At 41.5% G+C, this 26650-nt stretch overlaps 1 protein-coding gene across 6 annotated transcripts in view; it reads right to left on the bottom strand.

The window, feature by feature from the left end:
• RNF216 (ring finger protein 216) overlaps positions 1-26650 on the bottom strand; it is a 144720-nt gene that overhangs the window by 88556 nt on the left and 29514 nt on the right. For all 6 annotated transcript variants that reach the window (XM_047713079.1, XM_047713080.1, XM_047713078.1 and 3 more), the window contains 6 exons: positions 25914-25990; positions 15620-15722; positions 14064-14228; positions 6948-7062; positions 2638-2777; positions 842-892 (listed from right to left, as the gene is read on the bottom strand). In XM_047713079.1, coding sequence (XP_047569035.1) covers positions 842-892; positions 2638-2777; positions 6948-7062; positions 14064-14228; positions 15620-15722; positions 25914-25990 — 651 coding nt within the window. The remainder of the gene's footprint in view (positions 1-841; positions 893-2637; positions 2778-6947; positions 7063-14063; positions 14229-15619; positions 15723-25913; positions 25991-26650) is intronic.

Below are 26650 nucleotides of genomic sequence, written 5' to 3'. Positions count from 1 at the left end.
TCAGAAGTCACCTCTAGAAGCCGTAAGACAACGAAGAGCTGTTTTTGGCTCTGCAAATCTAGCTTGAGGTGCTAGTACAAATATCAATATATAACTAAAGACAGTGAGAATTTTCATGGGTTTTTATTCTTTGGAGTCATCCTTTGTATAAAGTGATCTTATCATGAGCTCCATGGTGTCAGTAGAACTATAACATCTATACTCAGATGGTAATAGGACTGTGAGAATCAGGAAGTGGCATAAAGGATGTCATCCCCAAAATCCGCTGAAGTTGGACTCTGTTCTCCCTGTTAGAAAGCAGGTGTATAAGGGGGTTGTGTCTCAACCCACACTGTATCTCACTGGACCACAAAGCCAGCTAGAGCAGCAACCCCCAGTACTGTGAGCACTAGCAAACCAGCTCTTCTCACTGGCAGAGACAGACCCAGCCCCCAGGCCATCCCCACCATCCTAGAAAAGGCCTCGAGGTGAGGACGGCAGAGAGTGGACAAGAGCCACCTGGTCCTAAGGTTAAACACCACATCTTTTCCTTCTAACTTTTTGGCACCAGAATTCTGAATTTTCCTCTAAAAGTCTATTCGATGGATTCTAGGAAATGTTTTTTGATTTTTTTTTTTTTTTAAGAGAGACAACTATGTCGTCATCTGTGCTTCAATTCTGATCCAGTCTGGGATCAGGAGCACCCATCACGGTTCAAGCATCCACAGTAAGCTGGCTGAACCATAAACCCAGCAGATGAACAGGGAGTCACACGGACACCAACTTGCCACCAGGAAATGTGATAAAGAAAACAGGTCATGTAAATACCCAGAATAAATGAATTAGTGAGATTTCAAACTACCTTTTGATACTGTTCTTCATTCATCTGGAGGGCAAGCAAAAAGTCTTCATGCTGAAGAACAAAAATAATACAAGCAGATACAAAGTTAGCAAAGCTGCCACAAACATTTAGCATTTATTTCAATGGACATAAAAGAACTCGATTATGAATAACCATCTCTTCAGTTATAGTTTAGTAGTTTAAAAAGGTACCTCAGAGTAAATTTTAAATCCATGAGAAAGCTAAATACAAAAAAGGAAACCAAACAAATACTAGAAAATATTAAGGGAAGCTTTCTTGAATCTGACTCAAAGTGCAGAAGGAATAAGTGAAAAGATAAGTATATAGAAACACTGTTGAATAGCACAGAACAGCATAAGCAAACAATAAACCACACGGTAAAAACCAAGTTTAACAACATCTTTTGTCGGTGAGGGGGGTGACCAGTGCACTGCTGCACACTGCTCAGAGTGCAGACCAATGCAAGCACTATGGACAAGACCTGGCACTATGTATGACACATTACCTACGTTATTTAGGTACTTTGATTCACCAGAGGCACTTCTAGGGATGTATCCCAAAGATACTAGGGGGCAGAAGTAGGAAATACGGGATGTTCAAGGTTATTCACCATGGCACTATTTCTAATAGCAAAAACAACGGAAACAACCCCGGACATCCATCAAGGAGAATAACCAAATCCACACCGCTACTGCAAACAATGGCACACAAAGCAGTTTTATTTTATTTTTTATTTTTTTAAGATTTTTATTTATTGATTTGACAGAGAGAGAGAGAGAGAGAGAGAAAGCACAAAAGCAGGGGGAGCTGCAGACAGAAGGAGGGGGAGAAGCAAGCTCCCTGCTGAGCAGGGAGCCCAATGTGGAACTCGATCCCATGGCCTGAGCCGAAGGCAGCGGTTTAACCTACTGAGCCACCCAGGAATCCCTCATTACTAATTTTTTTTTTGAGAGCAAGTGAGCGAGCACATACACATGCAGTGGGGGGAAGGAGAGAGAGGAGACAGTTTCAAGCAGGGCCCATTCCCAGTGCAAACGGGGAGGCGGGGCTCAATCTCAAGACCTGATATCACGATGTGAGACATGCTTAAGGAACAGAGCTGCCCAGGTGCCCCTCATCAAAGGCATTTTTAGGTAACACGGACTTCTTTTTTAGATTTTTTTCTTTTTAATTTAACAGAGATCTCAAGTAGGTGAGAGGCAGGCAGAGAGAAAGGGGAAAGCGGGCTCCCTCCTGAGCAGAGAGCCTGATGTGGGGCTTGATCCCAGGACCCTGAGATCATGACCGAAGCTGAATGCAGAGGCTTAACCCACGGAGCCACCCAGGTGCCCCTCACGGACTTCTTTTTTAAACGCTGAGTGCAGGAGCACCTGGGTGGCTCAGTGGGTTAAATATGTAGTAATACGTAGAAAACCACCAGTATATAAACTGGTATATCTACCACCAGTATATATATCAGGTCACCGTGTACACTTGACAGTTTAATTGGAAGAACTGAAGAGCTAAGTGGGCTCTCTCTCTGGTTGTTCTCCGTTACTAGAGGCTGAGGGAGGTGAAATACTTATGTTCACCAAGCTCCAAATTAAATTCTCTTAACAAGCACCTAATTTATAAAATGGTGACCTTCAGTCAATATCCTTACAAAACCCAGGTTTTTTTTTTTTTAAGCTTTATAGTTTATTAGTTTATTTACACCAACTGCTTCAAAGACAACGTAAATCTTAAAGGATAGTTTTATACTAAGCCCTAAGACCAAACCAGAATGTCAGAAACACAACCCAAACCCATCCTCCTACCTCTGCCATTTCTTTGATTTTCTGCTCATAGAACTCTTGCTCTTGCTGCACAGCCGGAAGAAGGGCACGCCGGTCGTAGGACCTACAATGTCGCCGCTTATTTTCCAGAAAGAACATCCTCTTTTCTATTTTTATGTCACCTAGGAGGCATATGACAATGCAAAATCATGCAGACAACTGTTGCGAGGAATCCAGGGCGTCCCTTCCAGGCTCCTGTGGCCCAATCCCCCATGTATCCCCCAACAGTACGTTTCTAACTCCAATAATGTAGTCTACGTTCAGGAAAATTCAGCCCCTTACCATTTCCTAACTTGTCATGCATATATTTTGACTTTCATTTTCCTTTTCCTTGTTATGCTCCAAATGGAAGGTCCCTCCTATCCTGGCAGTACACCACCGTGTGAATATACCACACTTTATTATTCATTCTACTAAAGACAGCTGGGTTTACAGTTCTGGGTTACCGTGAACAGGGCTGTTGAATGTGTCTGCAATTCAGCAGAGCGTACATGAGGGAGTGGGAATGCTGGATCAGAGATAGGCATATTTGCAGCTTTAGAAAATAGTGCCAGTTTTCCAAAGCATGACAAAGTATGACACACTGGCAGTGTGTCATACCACGTCCCTATCACCTATAACTGTCAGCTTGTAATCGTAGTCATTCTGGTGGGGCAACATGTGTCTGATGAATGTTTTTTTAAACTTTTTACTTTGAAAACCTTCATACAGAAAAGCTGAAAGAGTAGCACCTAAATCTACAATAAGTAACAAATATTTAGAGTAAAAGATAACAGAATGATAAATATCAGACAATGCTATTGGCCTGTTCAGCTTTTTTATTTCTGTGCATTTGGTAATTTATGTTTTCTAGAAAACTGTTCTACCCAGATCATCTACTCACTCTCTAAAGTCTCTTCATAGTCTCTTCATTTTGGCTTTCTCAAGATTTACTCTATTAGGTTCCTGACACTTCTCCCACTTATTCTCTTCAAAATTTTTGGCTAGGGGCGTCTGGGTGGCTCAGTGGGTTAAGCCGCTGCCTTCGGCTCAGGTCGTGATCTCAGGGTCCTGGGATCGAGCCCCACATGGGGCTCTCTGCTCAGCAGGGAGCCTGCTTCCTCCTCTCTCTGACTGCCTCTCTGCCTGCTTGTGATCTCTATCAAATAAATAAATAAAATCTTTAAAAAAAAATTTTTTTTTGGCTAGTCCAGTACCTTGCCTTTCCATAAAAATTCTAGGATAAACTTTCCTATAGCTACCAGAAAGTTTTGCTGGGAACTATGTATCAATTTGGGGAGGATGTATCAATTTGGGTAGGACTGACATCCTTACAATGCTGGGTTTTCCTGTCCATGATCACAAAACAGGTCTCCACTGCCATCTACCTTTGGTTTCTTTCTTCAGGGTTTTCTAGTTTTTTGTTTTTTTAAATCACAAGTCTTATACATGTTTTGTTAGCTTTAAACCAAGTATTTAATGGGAGAGGCAGTAATTATAAATAGTATTGTACTGCGATTTCCACAAGCTGATTTTATATATATATATATATATATATATATATATATATATATACACACACAATATGTATATATATATATATAGTATATAGAAATATCAGTTTTTCCAGGTTGACCTTATACCTTGCAATGACACTGAACTTATTTAATGATTGTAGAAGATGTATTTTCAGTAGATTCCTTGGAGTTTCCTCATTGGCTATAACTTCCAATTCATGTTGAACAGCAGTAAACAGATGGCATGCTTCCCCCATTACTGACTGAGGGGAAAAGGATTCACTATTAAATACATTAGCTTTAGATTTTTCTTATAGATGTTATCAAGTTGAAGAAGCTCTTCTCAAGTTCCTAATTTCCCGAGTTTTAATCATGATTAGGTGTTAAATACTGTTAAATGACTTTTCTGTATCATTTAACACGGTCATGTAATTTTCCTTCTTTAACCTGTTAATATGGTAGATTATACTGACCGCTCTTCAAAATACTAAATGAGCCTTATACCCCTGGAATACACCTGACTTGGTCATGGCACATAATTCTCTTATATATCGCTAATTCCTATTTGCTGGTATTTTGTTAACGGATTTTGCATGCCTATTCATGAGGGATATTGGTCTATAGTTTTCTGTGCTTTGTTGGCTTTTGTTATCTGGGTTAATACTGACTGCATAAAATGAATTAGAAAGTGCTTCCTACTCTTTTATTTTCTAGAAGCTACTATGCAGAACTAGTATTAATTCTTCTAAACTTTTAAAAAAAGATTTTATTTATTTGACAGAGATCACAAGCAGGCAGAGAAACAGGCAGAGAAAGAGGAGGAAGCAGGCTCCCTGCTGAGCAGAAAGCCCGATGCAGGGCTCGATCCCAGGACCCTGGGATCAGGACCTGAGCCAAAGGCAGAGGCTTTAACCCACTGAGCTACCCAGGCGCCCAATTCTTCTAAACTTTTTTAGAAGGCTTTTCCAGTGAAACCAAATGAGGCTTGAGATTTTTTTAATTATTAATTAAATTTATTTATTAAAATTATTAATTCAGTTTCCTTGAGAGCTACAGGGCTATCTAAGTTATCTATTTAAACATGGGTAAGTCTTGGTATTTTGTTTTTTGAGGAACTGGTCCATTTAAGTTGTCAGATTCATGGGTGTAAAGTTGTTCACAGTATTCTGCATTGGCTGTTTGTAGGGTCTATGGTGAGAGGCCCTATAAGGGGTGAAAACTCCTGATACTGGTAATTTGTGTCTTTTTTCTTGGTCAGTTTTGAGAAATAGTATGTTGCATTTTTTATTGATGTTCAGTTTAGATCCAGATTCTACCCAGACTCTTCATGAGAAGACAGTCTACTGGTCACCTCATGAAACCATTGAAAGGACAGTGAGGGAGAATCCTGACTCCCTCTTTGAGCCAAGCAACATGTAACCCAAACAGTGGTGCTTGGATGGAAAAATGGCCAAATAGGTGAAAAATTAGATTCCTGGAGCAAATGGAAGACTCTGAGACAATCTATACTTGTAAACTGCTGTCAAGGAAGGTTAAATGTATCTGTTAGCCGTAAATATTAGTGCTGAGAGTTGTCTCCACACAGCAGACTCATCTGGAGTACCCTGCCCACCCAGACTTTCAAAGATTCTGACAAGCTAGAGGAGACACACAGAGAAAGGCACTCAGAAAGACAAAGGAGGAAGTAACAGATTCCAAGTCTTTTCAGAGACAAGAACTACACCCATGGCAAGAAATTTTGGGAAGGTACATTTTGACCTGATAGAAAAGAATTTTCTAAAAGATAGAGGTGACCAACAAGGGAGTGAACCATTTTGCAAAGTGGTACTTTCTATTCTCTACCACTGACAGAAACAAATATGGAACGGCTATGTATTTGGGATGCCGAGTCTAAACTGGATAAATTTAGCTGAATGAAGAACCACCTACGCACTGCCCCCACTTTTCCGTTCTCTGGCAGACCTGTAAGAGTGTCATGGCAGGAGAGCGCTGCTCCAAAGACTAGCTCGGGGACCTCAGGAGTCAGAGCCTAGGGGATTCATTTTAGATCCCGAGGAGCTCAGAACCCCCAAAACTTTCTAAGTCCACAGTTAGCTCACAGATTTTCCATTTAGTCAGACCTGAAATCAAGTTACATAAGTATTGATTTAAGAGAAAGACACAGAAAACAAAAGGAAAATTTACTGTTTATGACACAATCTATAGGAGAAGTGACAGTGGGCTCTTTTCTCAGACACAAGCAACTCGTATCAGATTTGATGTAAAATTTAACACGTTTACCCTGGGGGTGGGGATTAGACCCAAGGTAACATCTCTGGAAGGGCTCTCGGCAGTTACGTCATCAATAACACAATGTTCAGCACACTAGCGGCTGTTTAGGAGCTGCTGGTTTCTCCTGTGCAGAAGCCACTCTCTCAGGCGCACAAGTGGTCCCTCTGCAGGGAGCAATCAATCTCTGGCCTAAGTAATTTTTCTAAAGATAAAGCTAATTCTTGTCAAACCTTCAAGATTAGCCTCCTACCCCCCAGCTTGAGAAGTCCCCACTTTCCCACACATGAGTTCTTTGCCACTGTACACGATGTTCCGATCACAGTGTACCCTAGGCAGAAAGAAGGAGGGTGCAACCACAGCCCTTCCTCAACATATGGCTGCGTCCCCAAAGAAGGCCACGCAGCCAGTCCTTGGGCTGGCCTGGCAGGGTGGCCATGCCACAGCAGCTTTTATGGGCTGTGTGGGAAGCAGAAGGCTCCACAGAGCTGCTTCACACAGTTGGCAAAATTCAGAGTTGGCTATTACCTTGTTCAAACTTGAAATCTATGTAAGAGTACTGATTCATTTCTTTTCTCTTTTTTCTTTTTCCACTGGTTTCCGGTGATAGCTCCTGCCATTTTTTAATGGCATCAGAAAAGGCCTGAAAATTTAGAAAAAGAAAAGTTACTGCTGTACATGGGACACAAGAATACGGGAAACCCAGGCAACCCCGGCAACCCCAAATCTCATTCTGACTCTGTTTCAGCTAGCTCCCCTGCACAGCTTACTAGAAACAGGCTGCAGCAAAGTGAACAGGGAGTGTTTTCATTATTTTCGCTTTCTGACTTTCACAAACTGCTACAAGGGCAGAACCGAACGCTTACTGACAAAGCAACATAAGAAAACAGCAAGTGGGCAAGCTGTCTCGGCTGTGTGCAGGGTGGGCCACTTAACAGATGGCTGGAGAGTCACACTCTACAGGCATACCCTAAATGGCACACCTCTGGCCAACACTCTCCTGTCCACTTTCCACCAACACTGCCATATTCCTTGTGGCTTCACCTGTGTCCCCTCTCTGTACAGCACACTGGAGGGCAAAAGTTTTATGCCAGTGATAATTCCTTTCCTTCTGAGCTTCCCTCTTTTTTAAGTCTTTCCAACTGACATTTCAATATGCTCAAGTCTTGCCATCTTTAAAAAAAAAAGGGGGCGTGCCTGGGTGGCTCAGTCATTAAGCATCTGCCTTAGGCTCAGGTCATGATCCCAGGGTCCTGGGATCGAACCCAGCATCGGGCTCCCTGCTCAGTGGGAAGCCTGCTTCTCCCTCCCCCATTCCCCCTGCTTGTGTTCCCTCTTTTGCTGTCTCTGTCAAATAAATAAATAAAAAATCTTAAAAAAAAAAAAAAAAATCCCTCCTCCCTGGCCTCCTTCCCTTTTTAGGTACCAGCGACAACACCCTACCCCGAACTGCTTGAAGAGGCCACCTGCCCTGTTTGCTCATCTCACCCTGTGTGCATTTCCCAGCTCCCTCCAATTGGGCCCCGAAGCCCATCTTTCCATTAGCTCATCTCCTTGGTAACAGGAGGCAAACTCCAGCCCCTACGTTTTAGTCATCATCTCACCTGGCCTCTCAGCAGTACTGGTAACACTGACTGCTCCCCGTGCCTGGCGTCCCGCCTCCTCTCTGCCCACTCCTTGTCACCCTCCCTCCGCTTGGTCTTCACACGTTTGGAGGCCTCCAGGCAGCCTCGGCTCTCCCTGTGCCTACCTCGTCCAGGTGGGGAGGTCACCCGGCAAGTGCCAATGACCCTCACGATCCCCATCTCCTTTGGCCATTCAAGCACCCAAATGAATTCTGTCTACTTGGATGTCTCACAAGCTTCACTCAACAGGCTGGCAACTCAATGCTTCCCAGGCTGAATTAATAATCCTTTCCCTCCAACTTAGCTCTTCTACAGTATTCCCTCATTCCAGGAAGGGACACCCCCCAAACCCCACTTACTGAACTCCTACTTATACAACACTCAGGTCTGTGGTTAAATGTCTCTTGCTCAGGGAGGCCTTCCTGGAGCCTCTCAGTCCACCCTGGGTCCTCGGGCTACATGCTTTCAGAGTACTTTTTATTTTTCTTTGAAATGCTGGTAACAGTAATGATACACTTATTTGATTCTGTTTCATGTCAGCCCCTCCGCTGGACGATGGGCTTCTGGAGGCCACAGAAGGTGACCAAAGCCCAGGGTGTAACCTTGGCAACCTGCGGGGTTTGCATTTCATACTCTCAGCGAATAACAAAAGGTTACGGGGATATCGGTGTGTTACAGGAATGTTGCCAGTAAGTCACATTCTGAATGTTTATCTTAGGAAAACGGCTGTGTCCCCCGCGGTAAAATGAAAGCAAGAGAAAACAAGTGTTTTAGCTACAGAAGAGGGACAGATCATCTTTGTACCCTCATCTACCTTCTATCCCCTCCTTCCCAAAGTTCTTAAGTTTGGGAACAGGAAGGGAATCGCCATGGGCTTATACACCTCTGTGAATGACACATCCTGTGTGGGTCTGGCGACCCCTCAGGTCATGGGATTCTCACAGCAACCCTCTGAGGGAGGGCTTCTTTCACAGCAGAGGGAAGCGAGGCTTACAGAGAAGGACACTGCCCCAGTCAAATTAATTAAAGCTAGGATATGAACTCAGGCCATCGCAGAACTAAGGCTCCTTCTTCTCTCTGACATCGCCTTGCCCTCACGGAGCGGTTTAGGGAAACCCACCGAGGGCTGGCTGACAGCAGAAGGCATCCTACTACTTCTCCATCTTCCTGATCAACATCCTCCCTATGACTCTCTGTTCCCACAAACACTTAGGTACCAGTCTTAAAGTGACATGTTTGTACTCCACGGCAAGACCACTAATTTCTATCAGTTTTACCTAGAGGTAAGCACTCCATCCTTGAACCAGGGCTATCTGCTGAAGGCAGGACAGGTTAACATAACCTAAATTTACAAATGTGGTGATTAAAGGGTAGATGTCATTTATCATTTATAAGTAACTAATGAAATGGGAATGTGAACTTAGTTCAGAACTTTTACCTGGTGGCCCACTGGGTCTTCAACCACACCACCCTTTTGTCTGGAGGTGAAATGAGGTCATTACCTTGGTCCCATTTAAATACTATTTCTGTTAGAAGGAAAAAAGGTCCATACTGGTCCTTGTCAGGAAAACTGTATCTTAAAACAAATGTGGCTGACCAATTAAAGGAGACTCCAAAATCTTAGTTCAGTAGTTATGACAACCGCCCCTTATCTTAATATTAACTAAAGATCTAGTTAAATAGACCAAATACAATTATAAATCAAAGTTCTTCCCTTTTAAGAACTGCCAGTTATAAATTCATACCTACTTGCTCAAAGGCACCATGGTTACTTTTTTTTTTTTTTGCCTCTGCACACAAGATTTCTCTAGTGAAAACAACGTTCCCTTAAGACCTTGTTCAAATGACACCCACCCTTTCTTTCCTAGTGTTCTCATGTACATTTATTCACTCTTTTGTAACACTCATCACACCATTTTAATTTTCTTTTCCCTTTAATCTTCTCAGACTGAAAGCTCTTTGGAAGGAAGCTAATCTGTGTTCTACAGATGCCATTGTTTTCAGGGTCTGGCTGATAACTATCACAAAGTACTCAAAAAAACCGACCAGGAGGAACACAGGAACAACAGATATCAAAGATAATTTTTCCTTTTACACTTATCTGGTATTTCTCCCTCCAGCTTGCTCACATTCACAAATCAAATCCCCACTCAAGGTACTGGTTCTGAGAACCAAGGATATAGTCTGCTAAGATTCTTAGGATATCTTGACAATGGCCAAAATTCCTTTAAGGCATGACCTAGAAATACTACAATGGGTATCTGATGAAATAAAAGCTGAGAAGAGGCTACAGACTCCTCTGTGGAGCCTGGTGAGGGTCAGGTCCAAAAATGCAGACATTGTGACCTATAAGGAGACCAAGGTGATCATTAAAGTACACAGGGGAGAAATCTGGGGAGGCTGGGAAGTGGAGACCCTCAGAATGAGCACATGTCAGAGGAACAGAAGTTAAGGGGTGATTAAAAGAGAGAACACTGTCCACTAGTATTAAGCTCCATAAGGGAAGGGGCCTTGCACTGTTCACCGTGACTCTCCCAGGGCATGGCCCATAGCAGGCACTCAATGTGCTGTCTGAATGAAAGAGACAGTTGTATCTGTGGCAGGATTATTAAGGAGAAACTTGGTGGAGAAATAATTTTTAGCGCAGGGAACTATAAGCCAAGTGTGAGTGTGTAAACCAAGACAGAAAAAGAGGTCAAGATCTAGAACACAGAGGATCAAACTCTGTCCAAAGGCAAAGGGCACTCCCAAGCAGAAAGCTATACACAGGCATGGAGGAGGAAGGGAAAAAAATGAACTGAGTGTTGATGGACAGGTTTGACAACAGGCAAACTGAGATGAGAACAGTGTTTTAGACTTGTCAGCCACAGCATCAAAAAACAAAGCAACAAAAACAAAAAAAAGTAAATGAAAAGACGGAGGAAACCAATGTTAACTCCAAGAAAAATAGAAAATTCAAGAAAGAAGACATTATCATAGTAGCTTACTTGCCTCAGCAGTGAATACTTCCACAGTCATAATAATAAAACTTTAAAAACAGACTTAACAAAAACTGTATATTAAAAATGTAGTGTGTATGGGTGTGTAAGATCCAGAGCCCGATCTACCTTAAGAGAATGAAAGTAATTTCTGAAACTAATCAAGGATAAGCATGTGTTCATAAATGTGGAGATAAGTACTAGGAAAAAAAAACAGATTAAGAGTTATGTCTGGAAAACAGAGGAAGAGGGTGAAGAAGGGGGCTTCAGCCTGTGGTTTAAAAAATTACAAATAAGCATTTTGGCACTAACTGATTTTTAAATTTATGGCCATAAATTACTTTGATGAAAATCAACATTCATTTTAACAAGGAGCTCCTACCATGAGTTTTAATAATGATCTGTTCCCTCTAGTTAGAAGTTATTTATTTTTGGGAGCACTTTGGTCCCTACAGAGCTAACAACCAGAGGAAACATTACTGCAGCTGCACTGTGGTCTCCAAGAAACCTACGCATAGGACACATCCACAAAGAGCTGAGCTAACTTATCTTCAACCACACACGCACTGGGGGCAGAGTCTTCCTATACCCCAAGGCTCCATACCACCGGCTGGCAACAAACCAGAGCAGGTCCTCAGGTCACAGGCCCCTCTAGAGTGAATTCAGCACTGTGAACCTGAGGAGGCCACATCAGAGAATGTGGTCTTGTAATATTACTCTAAGAACTGACTCTTAAGATCACACTGAAGGTGGGCTACTGGGAAATTTCTAAATACAGAGGCTTGACAACTGTTCCTCAGTACATGGAAGGAAGTGCAAAGGAAGGGAACTTATCACTGAAACCTCACACACACGAAGCACTGTGCTGGGCTCGCTCTACACTGTAACCCATCTAATTCTCAAGCCATGTAAAACATCCGCTATTTACCAAGAGAACTGAAGCCCTGCACTTTCAAGACACAGGCTCAAAGTCAAAGACCCAACTGGCAGAAATGGAATTAAAATTCAAGGGGGGACAGAAATTAAACCTGAGTTTGATCAAGATTTTAGATCTAACTATCAAATTATAAGAAATACAGTACACCAAAGAACCAGTTAATGATGCCACAGGGTACAGTCAGCAAAATCTAGACTGTCAAAACCGGTAAGATAAACTGATTTTTTTCAATAAATGAGCAGCAAGAAAAAGTAAAGGGGGAAGGATTAAGAGATTAAAGTAAGCTATCAACCAACTGCAAGAAAGACTTTTACTTGGAACGCAATATGACTAAAGGTTTTTGACACATCCAGAGAAGTTTGAACAAAATGAGTGGATATCTAATAACATCACTTTCTAAGGTGTGATACTGGTATTTTGTTTTTCAAAAAAGAATCCATCCTTTAAAGGTTAACACTAAAATAGTTACGGATTTAAAGAAAATGAAACAATTCTTAGAGTTTGCTACAAAACAGGGAGGGAGGAAGTGGGTCCACATGGGACGAAAAACCGGGCAGGAGCTGAGAGTTACTGAAGCTGAGTGATGGGTAAGCAGGGCTCATTATAGTACAATTGCTAATTTTACGTGTCTTTGATGTTTATAACACAAAGGGAAAAAACCCAGGGAAATGTGATGGTCTCCAGTGAACACGCATATGCATGCATGCATGCATGCATGTATGTATGTATGTATGTGTGTGTGTGTGTGTGTGTATATATATATATATATATATACACATCAGGAGACCAAGCTATCATCATGTCTGGGGAGTGGCACAGGGAAGATGTGCTATGGCCATAATTAGAAAACATCTCTGGGTGTGCTTCCCATACCCAGTCCACAAGAGCATCACTGTCCACAGGGCAAAACCCCTGGGCGTGATTTGCATACAGCAGGGAGAAGTTCTAACTGAATGCAACAGGTTTTAGCTTCTGCCAAATAGTACTGCCCCTTATTAAACAGCCCACTTTCATTCAAACAGTCCACCCCAACCGCATTTTAAAATGCTGTATATTCTCCAACTACTCACCAAAACAAGCAGACACTATAAAAAAATAAGATCAGAAAGACAAGGAAAGGGGTAAAGAAGATATAAGAAAGAGGTGAACCACAAAATCCTACCAACTTCCCACCCAAATGATGAGTGGGCTGTGGGATGACCAGGGAGAAGCATCTGCTAGTCAAATTCCTTTTATTGGTCCCAGGACAGTAGCCGGAACATTGCTAATAGGACCACCCACCCTCTGGGCCACAGGAGCCACCTCCTGCTGCTGCCCTTTCCCTTTTCATCTGGGCTCCCTGGGAGCTTGGCAAAGGAACCTCTAGAGCAATGAAGATGCTAGGAAGGCCTCAAGCTGTGGTTGCTGGTTTTTTTTTTTTTTTTTTTTGGGTGAGGGGGAGGGAGCTCATTCATTTTTCAATGACAACACAGCATTCCCTATTTGGCATGAGGAATGAGATTCAGAAATAGAAAGCACTAACTGTGTTCCCCTCACAGTAATTTTCCTAAGATTAACCTACAATTAGAGGAGTTTGTTGACAGCTGCCTGAATCTTCTTGGCCATATAAGGGGGAAGGGATCTAAACTCGGGGTGAGGCCACATTCATCAGGAGACCTGCTCCCAGCTGGAGAGGAAAGCAAGGAGGGGCGCCGGAACACACTTTTCACTCCTAATCATCTTCCCGTCCACAGTAACATTCATTACCCGTCATGTCTTCATGGGCCAACCAGAACTTCCCTGCTGCTTTTTTGAAACTTTTTTTTTTTAAAGTAGGCTCCATGCCCAAGGTGGAACTCACAGTTGTGAGTTCAAGAGTCACACGCTCTACTGACTGAGCCAGCCAGGTGCCCTCAGAACTTCCCTGCTTCTAAACTATGATTTCTTTTCATCCAGTTCCTCCTGATCAGTAAATACCTTTGTCTATTTATCTTCACCCTGACAAACTCCTTAGTGCTTTGCCATCATAAATCATCCCAATTTCCACAAGCTGAACTCTTCATTCTGTTATCACAGGAAGAAGCAGTCAAGAGGTGTGACCCCATCAGAAGACCAAGCACAGCACCTTTCGGGTGATTGCATAGTGTCCTTTGAGCTCATGCAGGGCCCACTTGATGTCCTGACTGCTGAGCATTTTGAAGTCGGCCATCAGGAGGTCAGCAGCCTGAATGAAGCAGCGCTGGTCGAGAGGAACCAACTGAGAGTAATCAAAGAAGTCTATCTCAGGCGACTGGAACGAGAAGGCAGAGGGTGGGGGGCACGACATTAGGAAGCCAGATAGCGCATTTCCCACCAAGGGGCATCACTTTAAGAACTGCTTATTACAAAAAGGAATCATCTCACTTGTATTCATGATTACTCCACAGAGGGTACCAGTCCTGTACAGAAATGAAGGAACCGGTAGTTCGGAGATATTAAATCACCCGTCTGGAGTCTGGAGACGAGTATGTGCCAGAACCAGTAAAAAATTATAGCTATGGATTTGAAACCGAGCTTTCAGCCAGCTTCTGTCCACAAAATGTTCAGAAAAAACTAGCATTTTTCCTGCTACAGAATACATAAAAGAGACCGTCAAAAGACAGTATGGGGAGCAGAAGGATCAAGCAGCCATGAAGCAGTTCTGATCTACACTTTCCTTCACCACTTGACACACTAAATGCTAGTTAGGATTGCAATAAAAATGATGATTAAGATTTAAAAAGAAATCAAGGACGCCTGGGTGGCTCAGCTGGTTAAGCATCTGCCTTTGGCTCAGGTCATGCTCCTGGGGTTCTGGGATCGAGCCCCACATCAGTGGGGCAGGTGGGGGGCAGGGGGAAGGTCCCCTGCTCAGCAGGGAGTCTGTTTCTCCCTTTGCCTCTCCACCCACTTGTGCTTGCTCTCTCTTTCCCTCCTCAAATAAATAAAATCTTAAAAAAAAATTAGAAAAATTAAACTTTTTATTTTAATACAGGTTTGGTTATATAGCTGCATGCATTATATATAAGTCATAAATCAAAAGAAAAACTATCAACAGATATTGAACTCTAGGTGATGAAATGCATGCTGAAGTATGTAGGTATGGGGCAGTGTGTTGATTTTCTTGTGATTTATGTATCACAAGAATGTATCATAATGAAATCTAAGAATTATAAAAGAAATATAAGAGAAATGCACTGATGGACAGAGGAATGGGTATGTGACGAAGTGGATATAATAAAATGTTAACTTCTAATAGTATTGCTGGTAGATACACACGTGATCAGTGTAAAATTCTTCTGGCTTTATGTTTGAAAATTTTCATAAAAAAATATTGAAAAAACAACAACCACTACCAAAATGATACAAAGAATCCTGGCCAATTCTTGTTTCATTTTAAAAACTTGCTTTGTAAGACTAAAGATATGGAAGGTTTGTTTTTTTGTGGGAAGAGACGCTGGAGTTACAACAAAAGAAATTAAATATAGAATCCAAAGCGACTCAGGTTGGGAAAACCCACTGAAGGGGTTAAGTGTATTCTGAAATCCTATTTTCCTGGCTGGTCTTTAAAAAATGTGTCCCAATAAGGCATTTTCTTACCACAAAGATGAAAAAAGCAGAGGACTTTGAGGCAGACTGCAAAACAAAGAGCACAACACTTGCCTTTGTCTCATCTTGGCTGGCAAGCAGGCTGCTACTGGGATTGATAATGACTCGGTCTTCTCTCTTTGGATAGTCTGGATTTTCCAGAAGAAAATTACAAAGTCTGCAAAAATAAATGATGTTATTTTCATAGTACTTCCAAATCCCACACCTGCCATTGATTTAAATACAATGTTTGAAAGATAATGTGCCTCGTTATATGCTATGATTGGCCTATTAAATTGTTTGCAGATCAGAAAAATGAAACAAATAGACAAAAAACAGATATACTTAATTCCTATTTTTACTTCTAGTTTTAAAAAGCAATAAACATACTAATTAATGCACACTTCCCTGTTCGTCAGGTGCCAGTGTCATGAAGTCACTGAAATTCTTACTGGTTGAACTGTATGGAGCTGGGAAATTTAGATGAAAAGTATCTACAGTCTGTGAGAAAATTGTAACAGACAAGGGGTGGGAAAATGTATTCACATTCGCAATTAAAAACAGTTTGCTCCACTCTGGAAAACAGTATTGACGTTCCTTAAAAAGTTTAAAATAGAGCTACCGTATGACCCAGCAATTGCACTACTGGGTATTTACCCTAAAGATAAAATGTAGTGATCTGAAGGGACACCTGCACCCCAATGTTTGTAGCAGCAATTTCCACAATAGCCCAACTGTGAAAAGAGCCCAGATGTCCCATCGACAGATGAATGGATAAAGAACATGTGGTAAATATAATACATACACACACATCAGAATACTACTCGGTCATCAGAAAAAAAAAAAAGAAATCTTGCCATTTGCAATGATGTGGCTGGAACTAGATATCATGCTCACCGACATAAGTCAATCAGAGAAAGGCAGCTATCATATGATCTCACTGATATGTGGAATTTAAGAAATAAAACAGAGGCTCATAGGGGAAGAGGAAAAAATAAAACAAGATGAAATCAGAGAGGGAGACAAACCATAAGTGACCCTTGATCATAGGAAACAAACTGAGGATTGCTGGAGGGGAGAGGGGTTGGGGGTTGGGGTAATTGGGTGATGACATTAAGGAGGGCACGTGATGTAATGAGCACTGGGTATTATGTAAGACTGATAAATCTTCTGTTAATTCATTAATACTTTTTGTAACCCTCTGGTAGTATCGGTCCCCATGAAGAATTTCAGTGACACTCAGTTTGCCCAGCTGCAAGGCTGAAGGAACAGACCATGTTTGCTTAAGAACAGACTCTCTTCACGCCAAATGCATAGCTTTGTCCCTTTATCACTATTATGAAACACGTTTAAAGGTAAGGATATAGAGTAACATAACACGTGCTGATATATCACTGTCCAGACTGAACAAATATTAACCAGCGAAGTCCCTCACCCTGTGACAACCAAATACAGCAACATACTGAGCTCTTGGGATGACTCCACAGAGATGAGGACAGGCTGGGGGGTGTGTAGCTCTCACTGCTTCAGTAGCAGGAAAGCTTCTCAGTGCAAAGGGTCATGGAGATTCCCCATTCCACCTCTCTCCCTTTCCTTGCTCCTGCAGGTTCTTAGGACGACTCCGCCCCAGGATTCTTGAATCCCTTCTTCCCAGGTCTCTCCTGTCCAGTGCCAACAGTGGAGCCTTTAACAGAAGGACAGGTCCCGCAGGAAGAGGAAAGAAAAAGCACTCCCCTCCAGCTCTTCTTCTCCCCCACAGGGGAGAAGTGGGAACAGAGTCGGGGGGTGGGCGGGCTTCTTCAGCAGCCCCTTCTGCAGGTTATACAGACTTCTGTAGGCTGACCCGAGAATTAGCCACTACCAAGAATCTAGTGTCCATGGGGAAAAGCCTCAAGGTCGAAACAACTCTGTTCACATGCACATCTGGACAAACTACAACCCAAATGTGGAGCACCTCCTTCATTTCAAACATGCCTGTTTACAACATTCTGGTTAAGTGCGGCTACCACAACCCAATGAAAGGCCAGATATCAGGAACTTGGGGAAAGATAAAAAGGTCACTCAGTGAAGAACCTTCTTTAACAGCACAGCTATCATGGGTGCAGCCAGTGGCATCTACGTGGTGCGCACAGCAGATGATCTGCTAGAGTACTAGCAGAAAGTATTACAACTCCTATTTTTAAAAATCTCATCCTTTACAATTTTCTATTTTGAATTATTTTCTAAAGTATATGATACAGAATTACAGCATATGACACAGAAGTAGAATAGTAGGTGTAATTTCTAGAAAACAAAACAAAAGCCAACCATGTATTAGGGGTTCTTCTCTGACCAATTCATTTCGTATTTTCAGTATTAGGAAGATCGCACCCAGAAACACTGCAAGAGAAGGAATTCCACATGGCAGAAATCAGAGGTTTGCGTTCGGTTACTTACTTATGTTTCAATCTCAATTCAAACTTGTTTGTGATGCAATATATTTTTAAGTAATCTGTACACCTGACATGGGGCTCAAACTCATGATCCCAAGATCAAGAGTTAGAGGTCCTTTACTGATTGAGACAGAGGCCCCTGGAGGCTCTCATTTTTTTTTTAAGATTTAAAAAAAAAAAATTTTTTTTTTTAAATTCATTTATTTGACAGACAGAGATCACAAGTAGGCAGAGAGGTAGGCAGAGACAGAGAGGGAAGCAGGCTCCGGGCTGAGCAGAGAGCCTGATGTGGGACTCCATCCCATGACCCTGATATCATGACCTGAGCCAAAGGCAGAGGCTTAACCCACTGAGCCACCCAGGTGCCCTGGAGGCTCTCATTTTGAACTGTCAAAGTCATTTGTATTTTAATATCTTTACCCTTACCAACAGTTCTTTCTTTTTTTTTTTTAATTTTTTTTTTAAAGATTTTATTTATTTGACAGAGAGAGATCACAAGTAGGCAGAGAGGCAGGCAGAGAGAGAGAGGAGGAAGCAGGCTCCCCGCTGAGCAGAGAGCCCGATGCGGGGCTCGATCCCAGGACCCTGGGACCATGACCTGAGCTGAAGGCAGAGGCCTTAACCCACTGAGCCACCCAGGCGCCCCCACCAACAGAACTTTCTTGAAGGTTAAATGATATTCAGTGGCACAGGTAATTAAATACAAAGTTTCTTTTCTGTAGAAATGGAACTATAACCCAAGACATCAATATTTACAGCCTGGGGCAAAGGCAGTGGAAGGCTTATCAGAACTCAAATCTCCCCACCCATGTATATTATTTCACACCTGATCTGACCTGACAAGCTGAGGGGTCTCAAGAAAGCACTGCTACTAAATGAGCCGGGCTAGTATTCCAAGCTTTTATTCCTTAGATAGCTGCTGCTGCCTCGATCTAATTTAAGATTCACCACATGTGAGTGAAAAGTCTTAGTAATCAGCTCAAAGAGATTACCAGCACAGGAGGTTGGTTCTCTGGTGAATAAATCCCTCGTGCTAAAATGACCAGATGGTTATGTCTATAGGTGACTTAAAGATTGCACATAAAGTAACCGAGAGTGTCAGCCACCTACAATGCCAGCTTGCTCAACTCTGCTTTGTGCCTCCTTTTGGGTCTGTATTAACAATATTTAGCTTAGCTGTTGTGGGAATTAACACCTTAGGTCCCAAGAGCCCAGGGATAAAAGTCATAACAGGAAACTCAGAAGACTACAGGTGTGAAAAGATTTAATACAATTACCGCACAGTCCCCTTTCTTTGGATTTCACAAGTATTTTTATATGTTTAAGAATGAATATTTGAAGGGTGCCTGGGTGGCTCAGTGGGTTAAGCCTCTGTCTTCAGCTCAAGTCATGATCTCAAGGTCTTGGGGTGGAGCCTGGCATTGGGCTCTCTGCTCGGCATGGCTTCCCCCCCACCCTGTCTGCCTCTCTGCCTACTTGTAATTTCTCTGTGTCAAATAAATAAAATCTTAAAAAAAAAAATGAATGAATATTTGCATCTGAGTGATGTTAAAGGCATAGAATCAGTAAGTCCCTAGGAAAAAGGATATGTATGAGACTCAGGAGGTAAGAGAACAAACTGTCACAGAATCTGTCAATTTCACAGAAATTAATCCTGCAAAAGTTGAAAAATAATACATTACATTTGTAGAATGAGAGGGGAACATTAAAGTATATTAAATTTCTAAAGGGTTACTTTAATATTTACTATAAATTATTAAAGAATACTTAAACTTGGCATTTCCTATTCAAATCTGTATTCTACATTCTTCAGTATATACTACAGTATTAGCTACATGTGCTGGGTTTATACTTAATCATTTATGTTTTCCAAATGGACAAAACAAGCATTGCATTTCCTAATCAGGAAAACATGAACAACAACAAAAGAATTCAGTGAGAAAAGGTGCAAACAATTCACATAGGAGAGAAATACAATTAGTAAACAAATACATGAAAAATCCCATGCAGCCCCCCTTATCAAAGAAATAAACAGTAAGCTCCCTTATGCCTAGTTAACACCACCATTATGCATCATTACTGAGACATTACTAAAGCAATTCACGTACAGTTCCAACAGCAACATAAAGTGGTATGACTCCACTGGAAATCTATGGGGAAATATATTTCAGTGACCATGAATTTGTTAATAATGTCCAACCCTGAATTTTAACTTTTAGGGTTTCAGCATGTAGTGAGTATACAGAAAGAAAAGGGAAAGTGCCATATAGAAAATTATGTTCCTTAGAACAATGGTGAAAACGAAGAACAAAGTATTTAGCAAAGAGAAAAACTCAATAATTAACTATTATTAAAGGTGATCATTATTAACCTCACCATTATTTCATAAACAAGATACCCAGAATTGCATCAACTCTCTGAAAAAAATGGTGTTTGCATTCCAAGAAGAACTAAAAGCTTGCATACAAATAAAATTAGTTGTTTTTTAGTTGAGGGGAAGTCGAGATACTTTTTATTGCAAAAATGTACTAGTTATTTCCGTTCAATTTTCCTATGAATCTAAAAATGCTCTAAAAACAGTTTATTAGTTAAAAATAATGTAATTATGAAGTCATTACTTTCATTTTTAGCAATGGCAGACCAATCTTCCCAAAGATAAGAAACAAGACCAAAAATTCAGAAATAAAAAATTTCTGCTTGAAAATATCAGTAGCCAGGGGCACCTGGGTGGCTCATTCAGTTAAGCATCTGCCTTCAGCTCAGGTCACGATCCCAGGGTCCTGGAATTGAGCCCTGCATTGGGCTCTCTGCTCTGCAGTGAATCGTCTTCTCCCTTTCTCCTTCTCCCTCTATGCTCTCTCTTAAGTAAAAAATAAAATCTTAAAAAAAAAGAGAGAGAAAGAAAATACAGTAGCCATCAGGATGGCAAAGAAGGTCAAATCTGGTAAATACTGGAGGCTCGGGAGGGACGTGGAAGAATGGTTCAAAGGTGCATCATTTGTGAAAGCCAAAAAGTGGAAACAACTCAAATGCTTATCAAAAGCAGAGGTAAAAATTATAGTATTTTGATACAAATGGGATACCACACATCAATGAAAATGAATGAACTATAGTTATACAGAGCATGGGTAAACCCCAGAAACATAATGCTGAGTGAAAGAAGCCAGTCACTAAAGGATAGAGACAACATGAAATCTTCACAAAATCTTCAGTGTTCGAAGATGTCCTTTTGTTTTTGAGGATTTCTAGATGGTAGTTACATGAATGTCTGGTTTGTAATCAATTATTAGGCTCGCTATCTTTATTTTGTGCATTTTTCTGTATGTGTATTACAGTCCACAATAAAAAAGGTTTTAAAAATGCTGACTATCGGGGCGCCTGGGTGGCTCAGTTGGTTAAGCGACTGCCTTCAGCTCAGGTCATGATCCTGGAGTCCCGGGATCGAGTCCTGCATCAGGCTCCCTGTTCAACAGGCAGTCTGCTTCTCCACCTGATCCTCTCCCCTCTCATGCTCTCTCTCACTCTCAAGTAATAAAAAAAATCTTAAAAAAAAAAAAAGTACATCAAATTAAAATTAGAAGTTCTTAGGAGTCCAAACCTAAGTGAAAGTGAAATCCCAGAGAAGGAAAGCTAAACAGAAGCAAGATTTTCCTGAGTGTACTCACCAAGTCACTTACATATTCAAAAAGAAAATAAACATAATGATAATCATCTTCTTCTTAAGTCCTTACTTCACAGGGCACAGAGACAAAGCTCACAGGCCCTAAGGAGAAACATGCCTTAATACTGATGATGAGTGGACGGAGAGGAAACAAAATGTGCTCTGAGAATTTGTGAATATTATACCCAGTCCTCATCCAGGACTAAATTCTTACTATCTCGATGACTCAAAGCCTTACAGACAACAATCTAAAGGATAAAGTAGTGTTAGACCAACACTGCCCCTAGGCACGTGCTGAAAGACAAAGTGAATTCTTCCTGAAGGAACCATTTCTATCAAAACCCCAAGAATGAGCTGAGGGTCAAAATTACAAAATGCACAAGGAAAAGAGGATACAAAGAGTCAGCAGAAACAACAGTACAAGGGTCACAAGGACCTCAAGTGTCAGAATGATCATACTCAGATCACAAAGAAGCTATGTTTATTGTGTTTAAAGAACTAAATGGATTAAAAATATAGGCAAAATAAAATGACACTAGAAAAATGATCTGAGAATTACCAAATAAGGATGCCAGAATGAGAAGAATATACGAAATGGAACTAAAAAACACTGTGGATGAGTTTAGCGGCAGATTACACCCCACTAAAAAGAAAATTAGTGAGCTAGATGATTGCCTTGAAGAAATCATCCAGAGTATATCAGAGAGGCAAGAGATGGGGTCAAGAGCCACAGAGGACGGGGGAGAAGTGGGACAGGAGAAGGATGAGAACAGGATTATTTGAGGATATACTGGCTACTGAATTTCTAGAACTGAGGAATGTCATCATTCTACCACCTAGGATAGCCTATGTTTTGTTTTGTTTTGTTTTTTTAAAGATTTTATTTATTTATTTGACAGAGAGAGATCATAAGCAGGCAGAGAGGCAGGCAGAGAGACAGGAGGAAGCAGGCTCCCCACTGAGCAGAGAGCCAGATGCGGGGCTTGATCCCAGAACCCTGGGATCGTGACCTGAGCCGAAGGCAGAGGTTTTAACCCACTGAGCCACCCAGGCTCCCCGATAGCCTATGTTCTAACTGTACTGCCTTAGTGAGATATGCATTAAGCATAAAATAACTATAAAACATTTTTTACTTCACTCAGTAGTAGTCATCAGTAGTAACACTGCTACTACAATTTTATGTATATTGTAGGAATAAAAAGTTGTATTAATGTTACTAGAAACTATAATTTTAGTGGAGGAACACATAAATGTAAAATTTAGAACGACTGATGGAGGGGCGCCAGGGTGGCTCAGTGGGTTAAAGCCTGTGCCTTCGGCTCAGGTCATGATCTTTGTCTGTCAAATAGATAAATAAAAAAAATTTTTTTTTAAAGATTTTATTTATCTATTTGACAGACGGAGATCACAAGTAGGCAGAGAGGTAGGCAGAGAGAGAGGAGGAAGCAGGTTCCCTGCTGAGCAGAGAGCCTGATGCGGGGCTCGATCCCAGGACCCTGAGATCATGACCTGAGCTGAAGGCAGAGGCTTTAACCCACTGAGCCACCCAAGCGCCCATATAAATAAAAATCTTAAAAAAAAAAAAAAGACTGAGGGAAAAAAAAAAACCTTAATGTGAAACTTGAATGTGAAATTATGAACATATGATTAGAAAATCCCATATTCTCTTGGTATGTCCCCTGTAAGAGCTGACAAGTGATGACATGCTAGTGGCAAAAACCTGGCTTTCATGGAGAAATAACCCTATTCCCGGTTTAGGGCAGAAATGTTCAAGGTGGGGCGCCTGGGTGGCTCAGTGGGTTAAGCCGCTGCCTTCGGCTCAGGTCATGATCCCAGGTCCTGGGTTCGAGCCCCGCATCGGGCTTTCTGCTCAGCAGGGAGCCTGCTTCCTTCTCTCTCTGCCTGCCTCTCTGCCTACTTGTGATTTCTTTCTGTCAAATAAATAAATAAAAATCTTAAAAAAAAACAAACAAAAAAAAACAAATAGTCTTAAAAAAAAAAAAAAGAAGAAATGTTCAAGGTAAGCCCAAGCAACTCTGTATTTCAGAAAGCAAGGACATGCTCAGACTAATAGGGTCATGTCAAAATGACTTAGATTCATCTTAAGAAGCTCCTACTGGTTAAACTTAGGATAATTCAGTACCAAAAACAAAAAAGGCTGTAACTGATTGTAAAATATCACTTATATAAAAACTTAAAGTCCGGGCGCCTGGGTGGCTCAATGGGTTAAGTCGCTGCCTTCGGCTCAGGTCATGATCTCAGGGTCCTGGGATCGAGGCCCGCATCGGGCTCTCTGCTCAGCAGGGAGCCTGCTTCCCTCTCTCTCTCTCTCTCTGCCTGCCTCTCTGTCTACTTGTGATCTCTCTCTGTCAAATAAATAAATAATATCTTTAAAAAAAAAAAAAAACAAAAAAAAAAAACTTAAAGTCCATAGTAACTTAGAAAAAGACCAAAAAGTAAAAGGACAAAATCTTACAGAGGAACACCAGATAATAATCTGGGTGGTGGATATATGGGGTTCATCATACAGTCTTTCAACCTATGTTAAAAAATACTGGGGTGGCTCAGTTGTTAAGGGTCTGCCTTCGGCTCTGGTCATGATTTCAGGGTCCTGGGATCGAGCCCCACATCAGGCTGCCTGTTCAGTGGGAAGCCTGACTGTCCCTCTCCCACTCCCCGATTGTGTTCCCTCTCTCGCTGTGTTTCTCTCTGTCAAATAAATAAATAAAATCTTGAAAGAAAAAAAAAAGTGTTTACTTAAAAAAAATACTGGGAGGAAAATCAGTGACATTAAAAAAAATTAAGTGGAGGACTGTTCTAGATTAAGAAGCTAAAGAGATAAACACATTATAAAACTCTGACTCAATTCTGGTTTAAAAATTGGTCACAGAGGTGCCTGGGTGGCTCAGTCGTTTTAGAGTCTGCTTTCGGCCCAGGTCATGATCCCGGGGTCCTGGGATCAAGCCCCAAGTTGGGCTCCCTGCTCCTCAGGAAGGCTGCTTCTCTCTCACCTCCCCACTTGTGCTCTGCCTCACTATCTTTGTCTCTCAAAAAAAAAAAAAAAAAAATTCCTAGAAACAAACAGAAAACCAAAAACTGGTTAGTGGCTGTCCCTGGATAGAGGGCGACGGACAAGGTGGCCCCTGGCACCAACAGTCTTTGTATGAATCAGAAAAGAGCATCTCCTCTGGCTGCTGACCTGGGAAATGGGGCTCCTCCCATTTGGCCGTGGCAGGGAACAGCTCTCACTTGCACTCCTGGCTGAGTACTATAGTACTGGGCATAATCTTCTGAGGATAGAGCTTTAGGTATACTACCTCTTCTGTCTAACGGATGTGATCTGTATTAACTGAAAATTTTCTTAGTTTCAGTATTCTACTGTTCTTCACAAATTTACAACTATTTCACCTATGCAGACTAGAAGGGGGGCGGGCAAAAGTGTAAAAGGGGAAGGACTTATTTGGTTTTTTGGGGACGCTTCAATTTTTTAGAAAATTATAGTTATCATTTTTTTTTTTTTTATTTGACACAGAGAGAGATCACAAGTAGGTAGAGAAAGGAAGGGAAGCAGGATCCCTGCTGAGCAGAGAGCCCGATGCGGGGCTCGATCCCAGAACCCTGGGATCATGACCTGAGCTGAAGGCAGAGGCTTTAACCCACTGAGCCACCCAGGTGCCCCTGTTTATCATTTTTATGATAAACACTAAAGAAAACATTTCCATGCACTTCTCCAAACACGCAGAGTAGTTGAAGAACACTTTCTGTTACAAATAAAGGGAAGAAAATGTCTTTTAACAACCTGACCAGAACATGTAGTATCAATGCTCAGAATTAACAAAACACCTTAATTCCATAACCATGCAGCACTAAGTAAAACCCAGAAAGTCTGTATATGACTAAAATTAGAACTCTTCTAACAGGATCATTAAAGGAAACATAATGCTAAATGAAATAAGCCAGTCACAAAAGGACAAATACTGTGTTATTCTACTATTATGAAGTTTCTGGAGTAGTCAAATTCAGAGAGACAGAAAGTAGAAGTGTAGGTCCCTGGGGCTGGGGGTGCAGGGGTAGAGGATAAGGAGTTACTGTTTATGGGGACAGTTTCAATTTGGGAAGATGAAAATGCTCTGGAGATGGTGGGGATGGTTGTGCAAAAATGTGGAGATACTTAATGCCATTGATCTGTATACTTAAAAATGGCAAAAAACACAGATTTTTATATTATGTGTATTTCACTACAGTAAGAAAAACCAAAGGCATGTGGTGTACTTACACATTCAAATCATAATAATTCTTCAAATGAATTATCTCCTCAATATACCCATTTGCGACATCTGGAAATCTTGCTTCCTGAAAAGGAATAAAAACATTATTTTTCATCCACTAGAATGCTTTCAAATTGCTATAAAAACCAGATGGCAAAAAGTAAAATAACTCAAGACGAGAGAGAGGCTGTAAGGCAAGTCTGTGCCCAGACTTAATGTGTCTACATGAAGTGTGGACTCCAGAAAGGACCCTAGAGATTACCTGGTCCTTTGCCACTTTGTGTATCTGTTCTTCACTCTTTCAATTAACAATGAACACCTCTGCCCAGGCCAAAGGAGTCCAAAAAGGAGAAAGTGCTACCTCTTAAGATGCACATGAGCTTGTGTGCCAGACAAAAACACCCAGGGGAAAAGGGCTGAAAGCCTGTTCAAAGGCAATGAGCAGCTGAGCCAGAACCCACAGCCCTGCATCACACTCTGCATCAGGGATGTCCAACAGAACTTCAAACAGTGATGGAAATATTCTATTCTGTGCTTTCCAGTATGGTAGCTCTCTGGACCGCTGTGACTACCAGGTACTTTAAATGTGACTAGTACCACCGGAAACAGAATTTTAAATTTTATCTAGTTTTAAGGCACTTAAACAGGTACATGAAACCATCACACTGGACAGTGCAGCTCTAGGTAATCTTATTCTTCAGAGAGTCTTTCTTCTGTTTTATGTATCCAGCTCTAGATCCCTGAT

This window comes from Lutra lutra, chromosome 18 (genome assembly GCF_902655055.1).
Source record: "Lutra lutra chromosome 18, mLutLut1.2, whole genome shotgun sequence".
NCBI lineage: Eukaryota > Metazoa > Chordata > Mammalia > Carnivora > Mustelidae > Lutra > Lutra lutra.
The sequence above is the reverse complement of the archived record's forward strand: the minus strand, read 5'-3'. Positions and strand labels throughout refer to the sequence as shown.